Here is a 19,487-nt window from a genome sequence, read left to right as displayed (position 1 = left end):
AGATTTAAATGTCAAAAGTAAACGCGAAGCATTTATAGAAGGCTGATATACAGGATTAAAAGCTCCATCAGGAAAGGAACGGCGTTTAATCGTCACCCATATAGGAAGTGATACAGGGTTTCTTTATGATGGTTTTCTTCAATTTGAGTCGAAAAAAACAGGTGATTATTAAAGAAATTGAAAGGGAGGATTCAACAATGGCTTACAGAAAAGGGGATTGCATACGAAGAATCAATGCTCAAAATTTAGCTCCTTGACATTGCACGGTTATGGAAAATTGAATATCTTAAATATGCTGTAGATGAAACTGCAAAAGATTATAGTGTCAAAGTTCTGCGTCTACCACCTTATCATTGCGAACTTAATCCCATTGAACTTATCTGGGAGCAAGTGAAAGGACAAGTAGCACGCAATAACAAAACGTTCAAATTAAACGAAATTAAGAAACTTTTGATTCAAGCAATCCTCCATGTAACTCCAGAGAAATGGGCTAAATGTATAGGCCACATAATTAAAGAAGAACATCGTATGTGGGAACTTGACACTTATATAAAAGTTTTACCAGAACCAATTATAATTACACCAGGTGGTGAAGATAATGACAGCGATAGCAGCACTGCATCTTCAGGTTTAGACAGCGAATAATATTTTCTAATAGTTTAATAAGAACATCAGCATAAAAAAACCAAAAACAAAAAAAAAACGAGAAGAACATAGTAAGTGTGTATAGTGTTTGTGTTTAAACACATCAAACATTATTTTTATTTTGTTTTTATAGAATTTTATTTTGTTTTATAGGATTTTATTTTGTTTTGTTTTATACTGTTTAAGTATTTTGTTCATTTTATTTAATAAGACAATATGGCTCTTGGCGAACACCCATTTAAAAAAAGTATCGCGCCACAAGACATACCTCTGGGGTGGTGTGGAAACTGTCTTAAAATTTGTTTTAAAAAAATTTCATTGTGTAACTCTTTAAGGACGGGTCACGTCAAAAGACGTTTTAGCGTAACTTCCGCGACAGCCGGTTGGTATCAGTAAACTTTCTGCAAAATTACTTCTTTTTTATAGCTTTTTGTTTGTGGCATTCTGTATTTTTAGGGGAATGTAGGGAATGAGCCACAAAATATTTATTCATATGTTTATTTATTGACGTTTCGATCTCTATATCCAGAGACCGTTTTCAATTATACAAATGATAGTACTATTTATTTTCTATGGCTTTTCGCTTGTCGTTCTGTATTTTTAGAAATGATGTTGGGAATAAGCCACAATATATTTATTCAAATGTTTAATTTACGGACGTTTCGATCTCTATAAAGAGACCGTTTTCAAACATACAAATGGCAGATATATTTATTTTTCTATAGCTGCTTGTTTGTGGCATTCTGTATTTTTAGGGAGAAGGTTGGACATAAGCCACAATATATCTATTAATACATTGACGTTTCGATCTCTATTCCGTTTTTAAAGATAGAAAAAAAATAAACAATATAAGATTATAAAAATATATAATAATAAACAAATAAAATAAATATAACTATCATTTATATCTTTGAAAGCGGTCTTTGGATATAGAGATCGAAACGTCAGTAAAAACTTATAAATAAATATATTGTGGCCTATTTCGAACATTAATATTTGAAAAATAAAATATAATTAACGTTAAAATAAATATAGTGTACGTCACTGGATTTCCAAACAGCTTTCCGCATTTCTGGGCCTTTAAACGATGACTCACTCTCTCAAATAGTGAAATTATACCATACTTTAATAAACGTTTTAATTGAATTAAGACACAATAAGATTTTGCGTCTTCTTCTCTCGGTATCAACTGTACAAAATATCCAATTTTTTTAAATCTCTTTCATACCGTTTTAATATTTTCCAATTTGCATTAAATACAATTACATAAATTAAGTATTTTACCTTGTGTAAGGGTGATAGTCCATTGATATCCTTTCCAGAAAGGACGATGGGGGGAATAGGGGGAGTGACTCGTTCCTTCAATTTTTCTAGGTCGTCATTCTGTACGTCGCAGTGAATTTCTTTAATTAATCCCTATAAAGAAAAAAAAATTAGGTGTAAACTTTTTATAATTATCTTTATATTTTATATAGTTCGTATTAATGTATTTAGTATTTTTCTCTGTTAATTTATCTTATAGAAATGTATTCATTGTTCCGTCATTGCTCTGCTCCACAACGAAATAACTAAGAGCATTGATTAACAAAATTATAACACATAATACAATACCGAAATATTCTGAAGCTATTTCAAAAAGACATAAATTTATTTTAACATTTTGTAACCGACCCTTTACTAAATATAAAAAAAAATATATATCAAACATAGTACTTTCCACTCATCGATATAATATAATAAGGATGGAAGCTATGAATACATACTTGCATCCAAAGTAGGTAGTAACAATGGCCGATCTTGTTCACGAAATGTGAGTGGTGTACGAAAAAAAACTCTTTTGATACTTATATATGTACAATAATTATTTATTTTCGTTATTTACATTTGAATAAAAGATATAGTGACGTGTAACATTGTAAAATTAAAAAATTATTATTTTTATGGCATAAAACAGCGTTTCCCAAACTGTGCTCCACGGAGCACTGAGTGCTCCGTGAAGCATCTACAAGTGCTCCCCTATATGGCGATAATAAACGATTAAACATTAAAAAAACTCCGCTATATCGATGGCTGAAAGCAACAGTGACATATGTCAAATTTAAATTACAAGATAATGAGTGCAGTAGTATTAAAAATCAGAAATAGGTGGCAAAAACTTATTTTAATTGGATATTAAACTATCATAATCTAGCCAAGAAATGCAGCAGGAGCCACTCTATCCTCCACCGCCATAGCCTCGCTGTGAAAAAAATGCCACCTTCCTTAAAAGTAGTCTTGGACGAAACCGTGAAGATAATTAATTTTATCAAATCACGACCACTGAATACAAGGCCGTTTAGAGTGGTGTGCGATGATATAGGCAGTATTCATTCGTCTTTACTTCTTTATATGGAAGTAAGGTGGCTTTCTCGTGGCCAATGTTTGTGTAACGAGCATTGGTAAATAAATTGGGATATTTAACAGATATTTTAACAAGGTCAATGAAGTTAGTCTCTCACTTTAGGGAAAGACAATGATATAAACTGTCTTTAACGCCAATGATAAAATGCAAGCGTATAGGAAGGAATAAATTTTTTGGACAGAATCGGTGAAAAACAAAAATGTGGATAGCTTTCCACTAATCACAGAATTTATAGAAGAACTGCTATCGGACATACCTACATATACGGACATATCGGAAAGACAATTATATAAACTGTATTTAACTCCAATGATAAAATACAGGCGTATAGGAAGAAATGAATTTTTTGGGAAGAATCGGTGAAAAGCAAAAATGGGGATAGCTTTCCACTAATCACAGAATTTAGAGAAGAACTGCTATCGGACATACCTGAAGATGTCTTTAACAAGTTCCACACTCATCTGTTAAATTTACCTGAAAACTTCCATAATTATTTTCCTGAGGAATTCCACGACAAAATTTTTAAAAAAATTACGGATTCTGCGATAAAAAACATTTTGAAAGTAAATCGCTAGTAGATTTTTGGTATCAACTCAAAGACGAATTTTAAAGCAGCATTCTCTGTCTATGTGGCCACTAAAACAAAATATAGATCTCGACTGGATGCGGAATCTGACATTCGATTGCAGTTATCCCAAATTCAACCGGATATTACTAATCTGTGCAAATAAAGGCAGCCATTTTTTTTCACATTAAAATGAAGACATTACGTTTTTTAAGATTTTAGAACTAAGGATCTGTGTGTTAAATTTATTTTTGTTTTTCGTTATATGTAATTAAGTTCCTTATGTCTGCGATTGAAAAAAAAATTGAAGAAAGTGAATAGAAAATGTAATGGTTAATATCCCCGCTCCACAACTAATATCTCTCGTTCTCTGTGGCACCTATATAGGTTAGGTGCAATATGGTAAGGGCTCCCTACAGAATTTCTGTTCTGAATAGTGCTCTTCGACCAAAAAACTTTGAAAAAAACTTCATTATGTTGTTACTAGCAAAGTTTTTTTAATATTCTAACTCTACAATTCTAAGTTACGGTAAGATCAATAATGTTTTTAATAAATAATATATGGTAGCTAATTATAATTTATTCTCTTTCAGCCCTGAAGAAGCCAAATTAATTCTCTTTGGCGAAAACGTTCGGCGAAACAATTGATACACATTAGAGTATTTCTTGCAGATTTTCCCAATATTTAAGAGTTTACTATATATATATATATATATATATATATATATATATATATATATATATATATATATATTTAATTTTATTAATATATTTGATTAAATTGCTCTGAATCATTAATAACTAGACAACTTATACGTGTTTCACATTTCGGGAGAAACTATCATTCATATTATGTTATCGATTACCACGTGTCTTTTATGTCCAAGACATATTATTTTATAATTTTGTTTTCATCTAGTTTGGCCCAATTTTCAAGTACGTAATTCATGTCTTCGTTTAGGAATGCATGAATTAATTATTAAAAAGAACATATTGTCGATAGTATGTTGAGTTAGGGTAAAGGTAATTGTAAGGAATCGTAGTTTTGTTGGAAAAAATCGTTCTTCGTAGACGAATAAAGAAGTTATATAGACTCATATTGACTAAATAATTAATTGATATACCATTTTTCAAAGTAAAAACGTTGCACGTCACGATTTAAGCAAACTGACGTCACTTGTATTTAAAATTTCCAGAACATCAAGCTTAGATTTCATATTTCCCTAACACAGCTAATAAAACGACACCCATACGGAACTGCTCCGAATTGCGGAATTTTATGAAATAACTGTTTATATTCCACAAAATAATAATTTCAATTAAATAGATTAGACAATAGTACGCCACTGATACGGAAATAGTTTAAATTTCAATGACAGTTCATCGTTTGGCAAAATTGTTTAATGTGTTGCCGCTTTTTTAGAGTAAAATTTGATTTATGTTTTGATTTCTCACACAAAATGATTCGCAATATATTATATACAGGGTGTTTCAAAGAGGTATGTCATAAATTAAATCACGCATTCCTGGGACAAAAGGATATTTTGTACCTTAGTACAAAAGTGTGCACAAAAAAAGTTACAGACCTTTGAAGTTACAAAATAAAAATTGTTTTTTGCATTATATCCTAAACTACTTGACATTTTGTAATAAAAATGGAGACATTACTTTCTTGTTCTGAAAGCATTTTTTATACAAAAGAAACAACAAGGTCTAAGCGCACAGAAAAATTTGAAGGGAGGTGTGCAGCCCTAAATCCCCCCAAACTTTTGAGTACGTTCAAATCAAATGAATTTTGTGGCATCATTAGTTTAACGCATTATTTTTAAAACTTTTTTGCCTCCTATCACTTTTTCGAAAAACTAGTTTTTTCCTATTTGGCCATAAAGGCCATAAAGTTGGCCATAGTTGGCTTGAATGACGTGAACTCATTTTTATATGAAAAATTCTATACAATCTTAATGAGAAAAAATACGAAATCGAAAGTATGAAAAACTCACCATAATATGGGGTACAGTCTCCAAAAACTTCTTTATCTTTGTGTTGTTGCTGTGTTCGACCAACAACATACCTCCGTGTCCCTCCCAAACGACCTGTTGAAGGTTTGCCATATTTCTTTGATGGATCCATATCCGTATGTTTGATTTCTTGAAATTTAGACCTGCAATAAATATTTCCCTTTAGCATTATAAAAATCCACAAGAAAAACGAATGCCTTGTAGTTGTCTGTATACCATAAATCAAAAATTTTATTTAAAAAATCTATGTCTGCTTCCTAGATTATAACAAGGCATTCGATACAGTGAAACATAATCCGTTAATAAAACTACTGAAAACAAAGAACATCGACACACGGGATATAAGAATAATAAATAATCTGTATTGTAAACAAGAAGCTGTCATAAGAATAAATAATTTAATAAAACTAATAAAATATAAATTAAAAGAGGTATTAGACAGGGCTGTGTCTTGTCGCCATCACTGTTTAATGCATACTCAGAGGAAATATTCAAAAAAGCATTAGAAGATGAAGTAGCAGGCATAAAAATAAATGGCCTACCCATACGTGAAATTAGATATGCTTATGATACAATACTAATAGCAGAAAATATTACAGATCTATAAAAAATTTTAGATAAGGTTGTTGCAGCGAGTGAAGAATTTGGTCTGTCACTAAACATAAAGAAAACAAAATTCATGGTTATATCAAAGAAAAATATTAGACACATCAATCTACACGTAAATAATAAGGCAAACTTAACTATTTAGGGGCAAACATTAATGAAACAAACGATTATACCAAAGAAATTAGAGTCAAAATAGAAAAGGCTAGAAGTGCATTCAATAATATGAAACAAATATTATGTTGTAGAGACCTCAGCCTAAATCTTAGAAAACGAGTACTAAGGTATGTATTTTCTGTTCTTTTGTATGGTGTGGAGACATGGACTTTAAATAAACAATGTTTCGATAAATTGGAAGCATTTGAAATGTGGACATATCGAAGAATGCTGAGAATCTCCTGGACAGACAGAATAACCAAGAAGTTACATTAGCATAAAAATATGCTAATAGTTGTTCTTTTTGTACAAAACATTTTAAAATACGAATTTTTAAAATATCTAAAATAAATTAACATAAGTATTATATTATTATTAAAGTATTTTTTAATTAAAAATGATATTTTAAAAACGGAAAATCAAATTCCAAAACCATCACGGCAAATAACTTATAGTTTACTTTATAATTTGCAACTTATTCCCAAAAAGATATTTGAAAAACCAGTTATCAATCACAAAGAAGCAATCAGTTTTACAACAATACCTGTTACCATATTAAAAAATAAAATTTCAAATAAAAAACACTGCTCGATTTTCCGAAAATCTGTCAAGATTGGTTCACTGTACTTTTATTTTGTTTTTTTTTTCAAAAATATTTAAAAAAAACTAATAACGGATTCAAACCTGCGATGGGAATATTCATGATGAAGCACACTTCAATTGTCTACTAATAACAAAACACCGTCTGCGGCATCTGGTAAAAATACCTTTCCATTCCATACAAACATTCAAATATCACGTGACCAACCCGTAATATCCAAGTGTCTTTAATAATTTAGATTGTACTATCGATCATACGGTGGGGATTTTTTCTGTACTTTTAATGTGACATACTTATCGACTTTTTGTCGAAACGTTTATCGGTCCTTTTCACAAAACTCTCACGTGCTTTATCCGGAAAATTCTCTTACGAAGAAATAAAGAGTTAAGCAATTCTTACGAAGAAACATATTAAGCAAAATATTTGCTTTATTCATATGGACAATTCAGACATATATATTATACATTTTAAAGTAATTTTTATTTTTAAATCCATATTTACAATCTACTCATAAACAATACATTGAGTAATTAGTGAATATGATGATAATATTGACTTGATTTGGGTGCCGTTCAGCTAAAGTTCTCCATTTTAACCTAAGGAACCAGGACTTCTGGCCAAGTCCTCTTCAGTCTTCGTTCCTACATTGGTGACTATTATAATTCACTGATAATTTGGCTGTCTTGCGTTGAATTAAAAATTTTGGCATTGCTGGCGTGAAGTAACATCACATCTTTTACGGTTGGTAATCCTTGGTCATTGTGGATGGTTGCATTGCTCACATACCTAGGGGCGTTAGCTATCATACGCAGTGTTTTTGATTAGAAGGTCTGCAAAATGTTTGTGTTTGAAGGCTTGCTACAGCCCCAGAGTTCTACACCATAAATCCATCTTGGTTTTAGTATGACTTTGTAAAGCAATATTTTCTTCCCCAATGACAGTTGAGACTTTCTGCCAAGTAACCAATTCATTTGTTTTAATTTTATATTGAGCTGAGTTTTTTCGCGTTAATGTCTTGCTTTCAGGTCAGCTTTCGGTCCAAATGCAACCCAAGATATTTCATAACGTCTCTAATAGTAATGTGAGCATTGTTTAAATTAACTTGTGGACAAGTGCGTCTTCTTATTGTAAATGTGATTTGGGCTGATTTCTCGTTATTCACCTAAATTTTCCATTTTGTCAACCAAGTCTCTAATGTATGTAAGTAATTTTGCAGCTTTTCAGATGTTATGTCTGGGATAAGACCAAATTTATGATAGTATCAAGGAGTCCAATAAATAATGAACAACTAACTCTTGGTTAGCTTGGTAGCTTGGGCAGCATTCGGTAAACTGAACTATATACTCAGAAATCAACAAATTCAATTACATCTTAGATCTAAAGTTTTTGATGCATGCATTATTCCGATATTAACTTATGCGGCACAAACATGGACAATCACAAAAAAGAATATGAATATACTTAGAGTCACTCAACACGCGATGGAAAGAGCAATGCTAGGTATATCACTTAAGGACAAGAAAACAAACACATGGATAAGACAGAAAACCAAAGTCACCGATGTGGTGCAAAAATCATTAAAGTTGAAATGGGAATACGCTGGACATGTAGCTAGGAGCGATCTAAACAAATGGCACAGATCAATTTTAACCTGGAGACCATACCAACACAAAAGACCCAGAGGCAGACCTCCTATGAGATGGACAGATGATCTGAAAAGGACTGCCGGGCAAAATTGGCTACAAGTAGCGTACAATAAAAACAATGGAAAGGGAGACTTGAAGAGGCTTATGTTCAGATGTGGACGTGAATGGCTAGACGAAGAAGAAGAACTCTTGGTGGACAGCAAATATAGAGAGTGACAAAATATAAATATCTGGGAGCTTACATCAACACAGAATTAGATCCAGACCAAGAGATCCGGGTACGAATAGAAATGGCAAGGGCAGCGTTCTTAAAATTCAAACAATTGTTCTGTGACAAAAATCTGAATATTGCGCTGAGACTGAGGTTTGTTGAATGTTACGTCTGGTCGCAACTATTGTACGGGGTAGAAACATGGACACTAAAAGCGCAAATAGTTAAAAAGATTGAAGCCTTTGAACTTTGGATATACCGGAGAATGTTGAGAATCCCATGTACTGCCAGGGTCACCAATGAGGAAGTGCTGAGAAGAATGGGTCGAGACAAAAAATTGTTGAGAACGATAAAAGTACGCAAGACTGCATACCTTGGACACATACTAAGAAATAATAAATATAGTCTTCTGCAGGTCATCATGTAGGGTAGAGTCGATGGCAAAAAGGTAATAGGTAGAAAGAGGAAGTCATGGCTGCGAAATATTCGAGACTGGACAAACATGACTGTAGACGAATTATTCCACGTTGCAAAAGATAGAGAAGCCTTTAAAAATGTGGTCGCCAACCTCCGTTAATGGGGACGGCATAGGAAGAAGAAGAAGATGTTGTCGAGTCGGCTAAAATCCACGAAGGGTTGTAACGCCACGGAGTAAGTAAGTAAGTAATGATTATCTGCCATTCTTTCTAGGTAACCAAGCCAGTTTAGTCTTTGTAACTTTAATATCTGTCTGACTGTCATCAATTATTATACAAATAAATTTTAAAATAAAAAGGGAAGTATTCATAGTAGAATATTCATTTGACAGATTAAGTTCTAAACTTTAATGTTGTAACTTAGTTTATTTTATTCGTAAGGTTTCGTATAGGTAATGTACTTTTTTTTTAAATATTTTACAGCCATAAATGTAGGGAATTACTGAGTGGAGGTGTCCTTGTCAAATATAATTTTTAAGAATATGATAAAAAATGAAACTCCATGAAGGATCAAGTCCAGATACCAGGTCAACGACTAAGAAAAAGCAAAAGGAAAATGTCAAATACGAAATAGATAAAATAATATTACACATGCACATTTTTTTCTATACCAGCACCAGTTGAAAATAACCGTTAGTTTGATTATAGACTAACAGTTTGTATCCAAATTTGTTTATCGTTTTAAATAATAGTTTCTAATTTTTAAACATGCTGATAAAAATATTTAAATACTGACAAAAGTTGTTCTAACAAAAAGGTGTTAATGACTGCACCTTTATTATACACGTACGCCGAGATAACTGTAAAAAAAAAATGAAAATATTGGTTGGGTAATAAAATTTTTTCAAAAATTTCTCATATATATTATATAAACTGCTCTCCAAAATTACTGCACCACCCTAAATGTATAATAAGTTTGAAGCTATTTTTCTTCTGAGCCAATGATTGGATTTCGATGATTGTTATTTCATAATATTTCTAAGGAATTACCCTACAATTTTTTTCTGAGAAATGTGAACGTTCATATGCAGGGTATAAAAATAAAGTTGTGTTTTTTCATCTTATTTTGCAATACCCTGAAACATTTAATATAAAAAACGCTACATATTATTAATATTACAAGATAGCAATGATTATTTTAATAATCAATTGCCTTTTTTCCATAGCTAATGTTAAAGTGTTGCTATAACAACTGTTTTGAGTACATAAAGTATCACTTTAACCGCAAGGGTAGATAAAGTGACACTTTAACAGCAAGAGTAGATAAAATGTTATAACTTTTTTTTATTTATTGGTGTTTGAAAGTCTTCAGTATAAAAGATTTTTAAAAAGATAAATAACCATCCTTATAAAGTACGTCTTATCTATGAATTGGCTGAAGACGTCTTTAACCAAAGAACGAATTCTGCAAGTATATGATGAACCAACCTAACAATTGCATTTATAACGTTTTATTTTCGTTCTAGGCAACGTTTCATTTGAACGGTCATGTTAACCGACAAAACACCCGTTATTGGTCTAATGAAAATCCACACTAGATGCAAGTGTTCCATGTGCAAATACCACAGAAAACGAACTTATACGCCGGTATTGTGAAAAATATAATTATTGGTCCATAATTTTTTGATGAATGTTTAGCAGGAGCAATGTATCTAGATTTCCTACAAAATACATTAATTCCTGATCTGATCCAGCTTTTCCTGATATTCAAATACCCACTAATTTAGATCGCAGAATCTGGTTTCAACATATTTCGCACCGCCATATTTCGCCGTAACTGTGCTCGATTTTTTAAGCAGAACTTTTCCACGACGGTGGATAGAAAGAAGGGGACCAGTGGAATGGTTTTAACCCATTATATTTCTGTTTATGGGGTTATTTAAAATCTAAAGTCTACACAAACCACAAACAGACCTGATAATATAAATACACAAAGTTTATTAAATAAAATTGATCAACTTAACATTTTTTTAAAAGATAAAACTTACAATATTTTGTGTTTTTCTGAACATTGGCTTAGAGAATCTGAATTAACAACAGTGATAATTGACAGATACTTTTTATCAACTTGTTACTGTAGAAAAAGTAGAGAACATGGGGGTGTTGCTATTTTCTGCGATGGCAAAATATCTACACGTCCAGTTTCTTTAAATGATATATCTTGTGAATATGAAGGTGAATTTTGTGCTTTGGAAATTATAGATATAAAAACTATTCTAGTATCAGTGTATAGAACAGGTAACGCAGATTTCCAAATTTTCTTAGGCCTATTTGAAAAATTATTAATATTCTGTTCTAATAATTATGTTCAAACAATTATAATTGGGGATTTCAATATTGATTTCAAAGGCACTTCAAATGAATTAAAATATTTTTCCGATCTAATTTCTTCTTTTGGTTTAACTATGAGGATTGATGAATTTACAAGAATCACTGCTACATCAGCAAGTTGTTTAGATAATATTTTAACAAATATAGATAATGAAATAGTTGGGTGTGGTGTTGTAGACCCATGCCTTGCTGATCATTGTGCTCAATTTCTGAATTTAAAAATAAAATCTGATCAAATTGACAATGATAGGATATTCAGAAGACACATAACATGTAAAGGCACCCAAATGTTAAAACAATCACTAAAATCTGTGGATTGGTCGTTAATAAACAATTCAATAACAGCAACGGAATTAGCTGAGTTCATAATTGACACATATGTAAAATTAACTGAAGTTTGCTTTCCAGTAAAAAAGTCAAGAATTCATTTTGAGGCACCTGTTTCTTGGTTTGACGATGAACTAAGGAAAATGCGAGTAAACCTTTCGAAGATAAAAATTACTGCTAACCTTACTAGTGATTACACTCTGTATAATCAATTCAAAAAACACTATCAATTAACAATATCAATAAAGAAAAAACTGGCATATGAGCAGTTTTTCTTAAAATCTGATAATATATCTCGAGATTCTTGGAAAGTCATCAATTATCATAGGAATAAAACTCAAAATAAAAAAGTAACTTCATGTAATATTTCATCAAACGAGTTTAATAATTACTTTACTTCGGTAGCGGGAAATATATTGAACTCGTTAGATGAGACAGATGAAAATGATGCCATGAATTTTTTGGAGGGAATATACTCCCCTTGCCACTCGTTGTTTTTAACACCTGTTAGTGATACTGAAGTTAGGAATACATTATACAGCTTGAAAAACTCAAAATGCACTGATTTTTACTTCTTAAACAAACAATTAGTGATAGAAATTCTGGATATTATTATTGATAAACTGGTCATACTTTATAATCTTTGCCTTATCGAAGGAATCTTTCCCGATGTATTAAAAGTAACAAAAGTGTTACCGCTACTCAAAAAAGGATCTCCAGAAGAAATTGAAAATTATCGCCCTATTTCTATTATTCCCATTCTTGGTAAAATTTTTGAAAGTATTTTGAATAACCGCTTAATAGAGTACATAGAAAAGTACAAAATACTTCATTGTTATCAATATGGTTTCAGAAAAAAATGCAGCACTACTCAAGCAATTCAGGAAATTGTAAGGGAAGTAGTTGATGGCCTAGAGAGAGGTCACTTCGTGTCTTTAACATTGTGTGACTTATCTAAGGCTTTTGATTGTGTCTCACACACTTTACTTTTAGACAAAATGCACAAATATGGCATAAGGGGAAATGCTCTTAATTTATTTCGATCGTATTTAATAAACAGAAAACAGGCCGTTTTTTTAAATAATAACTACTCCAATTTTCACAATGTTGAACATGGAGTTCCCCAAGGGTCTATATTAGGACCTACATTTTTTCTTCTATATCTCAACGATATATTTCATTATACCCACCCCTTAAGATGTATATGTTTTGCAGATGATACAACCGTTATTAGTACCGACCAGAATCAATATAATTTAAATAACAAAATAGGAAACGATGTGCTTAAAATTAAAAACTGGTTTACACATAATAAACTAAAACTAAACGAGGATAAAAATCAAAATATAGTTTTCAGTTCAGATCGAAGACACATTTTTGGATATAGCATCAAATTGTTAGGGATTTTTATGGATGACAACTTAGATTGGGGCATCCATATAGACAACTTAAGTTCTAAACTCGCCAGTACAATATTTGTAATGCGTAACCTGGTTTATTTGGTACCTAAAATTACCCTTAAAATGTGTTACTTTTCATTGTTTCATAGTCATATACAATATGGAATAGCTGTTTGGGGCAACTCTGGTCATGCCGACAGAATATTTAAATTACAAAAGAAGGTGGTGAGGATACTTGCTGGAGCGGATTTAAGGGATCATTGTAAACCATTATTTTTAAACATGGGTATTATGCATCTACCTTCGCTTTATATGTATGCAACACTGTTGGAAATTCACGATAATAAAAATAAGTTTACTATAAACTCCCAATTACATGATCATCTAACAAGATCGAGGGATTTAATTAGGTCACAACGATTCAGACTATCAAAGAGCACAAAGAATTCAATTGATATTCACTTGTATAACTATCTGCCTAACGAAATAAAAATTCTGTCTCCACCACTGTTTAAAAATAGGATCAGAAAGCATTTTTTAACATATTGTTTTTACTCAAAGACAGAATACCTCAATACACCTTTATAACGTGTACCCAGTTTGGTCAGAATACTGTCGATTTACTATCTACATATCACATTGTATTATTGCTATTAAAATGTACTAAGTCTTATGTATTAGTTTATTTAGTCATCGATTCGGGAATATTCTTAATTATTTGCACATTTTTGTTACTTCCATATTTCAAAGATTTTTTATGTGACAGTTTAGGTTTGTTTTTTTTTTGGTTAGAGATTTTTTTATCTTAAATATCTTTTAATTTTAATTCTTCTGCTAATACTTACATATGTATATTACTTTAGCCAATATGGTTAAGTTAATTTTAAGTTTACATTATTATATCTTTTATTGTATTTTTTATACGGACTTCAAACTTTATGTAAAGTGGTCAATAAACGTTCTATCTATCTATCTATCTATCCGTCAACTACAAGACAATTAAGACAAAAAATACAGAACATAATACCCGCTATGCCACAGAATGTTAAAGACGAAAGTAATGGCCGGTTCAGCCAATGTCTCACAATCATTAGAGAACAATTTGAACATTTACTGTAAATTTTCGTTTGTTTATTCTTGGAAATGTATCACAGTAATTGCATAATAGTAAAGTAGCTGTATAACAATATGTTATTTCATTTAATGTGTTTATTACGTTTATCCTTCATTTATTATTTTGTAGGCAACTTGGAATTTTTGCATTTTTCCCACCCTGTACTAAGTACAAGCAACGTGGTATACATTTTTGGAATCAGCTCAGCAAGAGAAATTTATAAATCGAAAAAAATAGTGATGCTGCTTCGGGAATTTCTAATAATGTGTGTGTGTGTGTGTATGTGTATATGTATGTACAAATATTGTAATATGTCTGATAACTGTGATAAAATTTTCTCAGATCGTTCATAAAAGCTTTTTTGTTCGACAGAAAAAGATTGCTGATACAAGAACGAACCTCACGCAGTCTGAATAAGTCTGAATAATACAAAAAGTACTTTGACTTTTCACAACAATTAATCGCTACACGAAACCGTGTACTTTCCCAAAGATACTTTAATATTTATCAAGACCAGGACGTCCTCCTACCAACATGGCAACTAATAAAGAGACAAATATCCGATCATTAATAATGTAAAAAGTCGACACTGGGTTGAATCGAGGACGAGGGTCACTCTCAAAAATGTTCTTAAACGTTTTTTATTGATAGTAGCGATCTGACCCCTTTTTATTTCACTCGTTGGGGGTTTAACGGACTTGCGACTTTGATGTCTACGAAAACAGACTATAATATTAACTTAAAATAAATTTCTAACGAAAATTTGATATCAATAATAGAGTTGTCAGAAAGTTTCTTTTAATTTATATCGTTTAAGAGTCCATGTCTCGCTTTCATACGTTATTGTGGGACGAATTATTGTCTTGTACACTCTTATTTTTTCTGGTATTGAGAGTATTTTTGATTTAAGTACGGACATCAATGAGTAATATGCCTTGTTTCCTGCAATGATCCTGGCTGCCACGTCCTTTTCATATTTATTTTCAGATGTTATGATCGCTCCCAGGTACTTGAATTCTTTGACGAGTTCAAAGTTGTATTCATTGATTGTTAAGTTTTGTCTAACCCTTGGTCTTGGATTCATCGTAACCACCATGTACTTGGTCTTGTCCTCGTTGACCTTCAGACCAACTTACTTGACTCCGTTTTCGAATAGGGTGAAAACTTATTTTGGATCTCTGGTGGATTGTACAATTGTGTCCGCGTCATCCGCAAACGCCAATAGTCTTTTTGATCCTTTGGCGGCAAATCCGTTTGTCAGTTGTGGTTGAGCTTTCCTTATCGCATGTTCCAGTGCAAAATTAAATAGCAGGGAGGCAAGAGGATCTCCTTGTCTAAGCCCGGTGTCAATGAGGAATTCCTCCTAAGTGATGCTGCCAATTCTGATCCGTGGGGAAGCGTTCCCTGTGCTCACCTGTGCTAATCGTACCAGCTTTCCAAGTACTCCCATTGCTACCATGGTCTCCCACAATGCTTCTCTGCTAACAGAATCGTAAGCTTGTTTAAAGTCCACGAAGATTTGGTGCACATCGCGGTTGAATTCCCAGTTTTTTTCCAATACCTGGCGTAGGACGAATATCTGGTCTATGGTCGACCTTCCCGGTCTGAATCCGCTTTGGTAGTCGCCTATTATTTCCTCTGCGTATGGAGTTAGCCTTCTAGACTGCTAGACTGTGTTATGGATATAATTTTGTACGTTGTATTCTTCTTCTTCTTCCTTTGCCCTATCCGTTTCGGACGTTGGCTATTAACAAAGCTATTTTGACTTTGTTTACGGCACCTCTGAACAGTTCGGTCTATGTTAGTCCGAACCATTGTCGCAGGTTATGCATCCATGAATGACCTTGTATTGATTAACGATATTCCTCTATAGTTCCGACATATTTGTTTGTCTCCCTTCTTGTGCATAGGTACTATATGGTTTTCATGCCAGTGTTTCGGTATTTCTTCTCTTTCCCAGACTTCTCTTATAAGGTGATATATCTCAAGGTGGAGCTTTTCTCCCCCTTTTTTAGTAGTTCCGCCTGCATGCCGCCTGGGGCTTTATGGTTCTTTAGGGACGAAATTACAGACTTTACTTCAGCTAGTGTGGGCCCTGGTATTTCAGGTTCGGCTAACTGGTACTGTCTTTGTTGTCCTGTCGTTGTGGGTTTTTCTGTATTTAGGAGTTGCTCAAAATACTTTCTGCATTGGCGGCTTATCTCCTCGTCGTCTGTGAGCAATTGTCCTGCATTGTCTTTTATAAATCTTGGCCTGTTGGTCGTGTTGCCCTTCATTGTTTCTAGGTCCTTCCTAATCTAGTCTAGTAGTCTAGGTACTGTTTCTTTTTTCTTCTCTATATTTTACGACATATGGAACTCCAACAAACGCCGCGAAGAATATAACTTTCAATAAAGTTGGCGAAGATTATTATTTGTAATTGTATGCTAGGGAAAACCATAATCTGTAATAAAGTGTAAGAGAAAAGAATTACCATTTGACGAATACTTGTAAAATTAATGATTTTTGTTTTGTATGTCAACGAAAATATATGCCTCGTATAGAAGAAGTAGCAGAGAAAACGTGTGCTTAGAAGGACTTATTTCAGCGCAGGATATAAATTACTATGATTTAGTTAAAAATTTTAGTTAATTTTAATGTAACCTATTTTACACAATTTCTGTCGAGACTCCAGTCAGTATTAGATCATTCTGCCCTTCTAGTAACATATAACATACTAATATACATACTAATTGAGAGGATAGAAGCAAAACCAGCAATCTTCATATTGTCCCCAAAGTGAGTTATTGCTGCCATCTATATATTTGTGTTCATTTCTAATACAACTTCCCTCCTACAACACCAGAGGAGATAAATGAACTAATTAAAAATAGCTCGCCGAAAAAAGCACCCGGACCCGACCAAATCACAAACAGGGCACTAAAATACTTACCAGCGAGAGCTATAGTATACCTAACTAACATCATAAACGCAATGCTAAGATTTAAGAAATTCCCGAACAGATGGAAAGAGGCCCATGTCGTAATGTTACCAAAGCCCGGAAAAGACAGCACATTCTTGCAAAATTACAAGCCAATAAGCTTACTACTTGCAATCAGCAAGATTGTAGAGAGAATTATACTGAGCAGACTACAAGCTGAAACAGACAGACTAGAGATAATACCTGAAGCCCAATTCGGCTTCAGATCAGAACACTCCAGTGAGCTAAAAGTACTGACTAACAGAGTACATAGCAGCTGGATTCAACGACAAACAATACACAGGAGCAGCCTTCCTAGACGTAAGCAAAGCATTCGACAGAGTCTGGCATAAAGGACTAATATACAAAATGAGAGGATACGGGTACAGTGGAGCAATGACAAGACTGATCTTGTCGTACTTGAGCAACCGACGTTTCAAAGTCCGGATAGGATAAGTCCTATCCGAACTCGGGAACCCGGAGGCTGGAGTGCCACAGGGAGTGGTACTGTCACCCCTACTGTACTCAATGTACACAGCAGACATACTTAGAACATCAGGTACACGACTAAGCCTCTATGCTGACGACACAGCGATAGCGGCCAAACATAGAAACATAGACATTGCGGTAAATAACCTACAAACAGCACTAGACGACATAGAAGAATGGAGTTTAAAATGGAAAATAGCAATAAACTCCGACAAGACACAGGCTGTACTTTTCAAAAAGAGACATCAGCAACCAGAAGAACAGGTAACTGTGCAAGATAATCCCATCGAGTGGAAAAGCGAAGCAAAATACCTCGGAGTAATTATGGATAAAGTCTTAACATTCAACAAACACGTAGAAGCCACAGTACAAAAAGGCAAACATGGCAAGAGCTTCCATAAGAGGACTAACAGGGAGGAAAAGTAAACTTAGAATAAAAACAAAGATAAGACTAATAAACAGCATAATACTGCCCATACTGACATATGCATTCCTCGCCTGGGGACACGTATGCAACACATCAAAAAAGAAAATACAAGCGGCTCACAACAACAGCCTAAGAGAAGCAGTCAACGTACCAAGATACTTTGCAGAAAGATTCCTCTTCAGAGAATTGCAACAAATCAGAGTGACAGACACGATGAAAGAAAAAGCCAGGATAAAGTTTTCAGAAATAGAGAACCACCCCAATCACATACTAAGAGAGATGATGAGGTACGACGCTTTCCACAGATGGAAGCACAAAAGACCAAAACAACAAATAGTAGAATAAAATAAAAAGTACTAGAGAGAAAATAAATACCAGAGAGAAAAAATAAAACACTAGAGAGAAAATAAAAAACACTAGAGAGAAAACACTTCAAAATAACAACAACGCACATAGAAGACAGTTCGTAGCTCAAAACACCCAAGGACTATCGCAAAGCACAGAGTGGGCCCAGTTGCCTATAGACGATAAAGTCTATATTGTTAAATTGTTTATATATATATATATATATATATATATATATATATATATTCAATGTGACATTTTCAATGTCATAGTATGGACTTTATACTAATTCTGATTTTTTGTTTCAGGGCCACCTACAAAAAAAATTACAAAAAGCACAAAAAACCGGCTTCGGCCACCAAAAAAATTAAAAAACACTAACAAAAACCGGCGCAAGCCACCAAAAAAATTAACAAAAACCCCAAAACCCGGGCACGTAGGGCCAACCCCTTGAGCACTAAGTCGCCGAACTGAGCCTAGGCTCAGAGCGGAGACTTGAGGCCCAAGTAAGCAATTTTAGTTCGCGGATAAGCCACTTTAAGATAACAGAATCATAGCGACAATGCGCTGTCCTGAGTTTTTGCAATCGGTTAGGAAACCATGTTGGGGTTCTATTACCCAGGACCTCCACATGAAGAGCATTTGGCTGATAGTTGTGCCCCTATCGCGCATCAGAGTGCTATAGGGGGGAAAGGGATGGTCTAGAGCATTGGAGCGAGGTGGGGTGACTCCTGTATTTACTCGAGTTAACACACCTCGCTCCAATGAAT

General features: G+C 33.3%; 1 protein-coding gene across 4 annotated transcripts in view; it reads right to left on the bottom strand.

The window, feature by feature from the left end:
• The window catches only part of LOC140440990 (uncharacterized), a 141,497-nt gene that overhangs the window by 54,054 nt on the left and 67,956 nt on the right, over positions 1-19,487 (bottom strand). For 3 of the 4 annotated variants that reach the window (XM_072531356.1, XM_072531358.1, XM_072531357.1), the window contains exons 5-6: positions 5,612-5,772; positions 1,930-2,061 (exon numbers count right to left, since the gene is read on the bottom strand). In XM_072531356.1, the coding sequence (XP_072387457.1) occupies positions 1,930-2,061; positions 5,612-5,772 (293 nt within the window). Of the gene's footprint in view, positions 1-1,929; positions 2,062-5,611; positions 5,773-7,075; positions 7,178-19,487 lie in introns of those variants that run through there. The other variant, XM_072531359.1, reaches the window with a different exon arrangement.

The sequence above is a fragment of the Diabrotica undecimpunctata genome, chromosome 5 (genome assembly GCF_040954645.1).
Source record: "Diabrotica undecimpunctata isolate CICGRU chromosome 5, icDiaUnde3, whole genome shotgun sequence".
In the NCBI taxonomy this organism is placed as follows: domain Eukaryota; kingdom Metazoa; phylum Arthropoda; class Insecta; order Coleoptera; family Chrysomelidae; genus Diabrotica; species Diabrotica undecimpunctata.
Note: the sequence above shows the minus strand (reverse complement) of the source record. Positions and strands in the feature narration are given on the sequence as shown.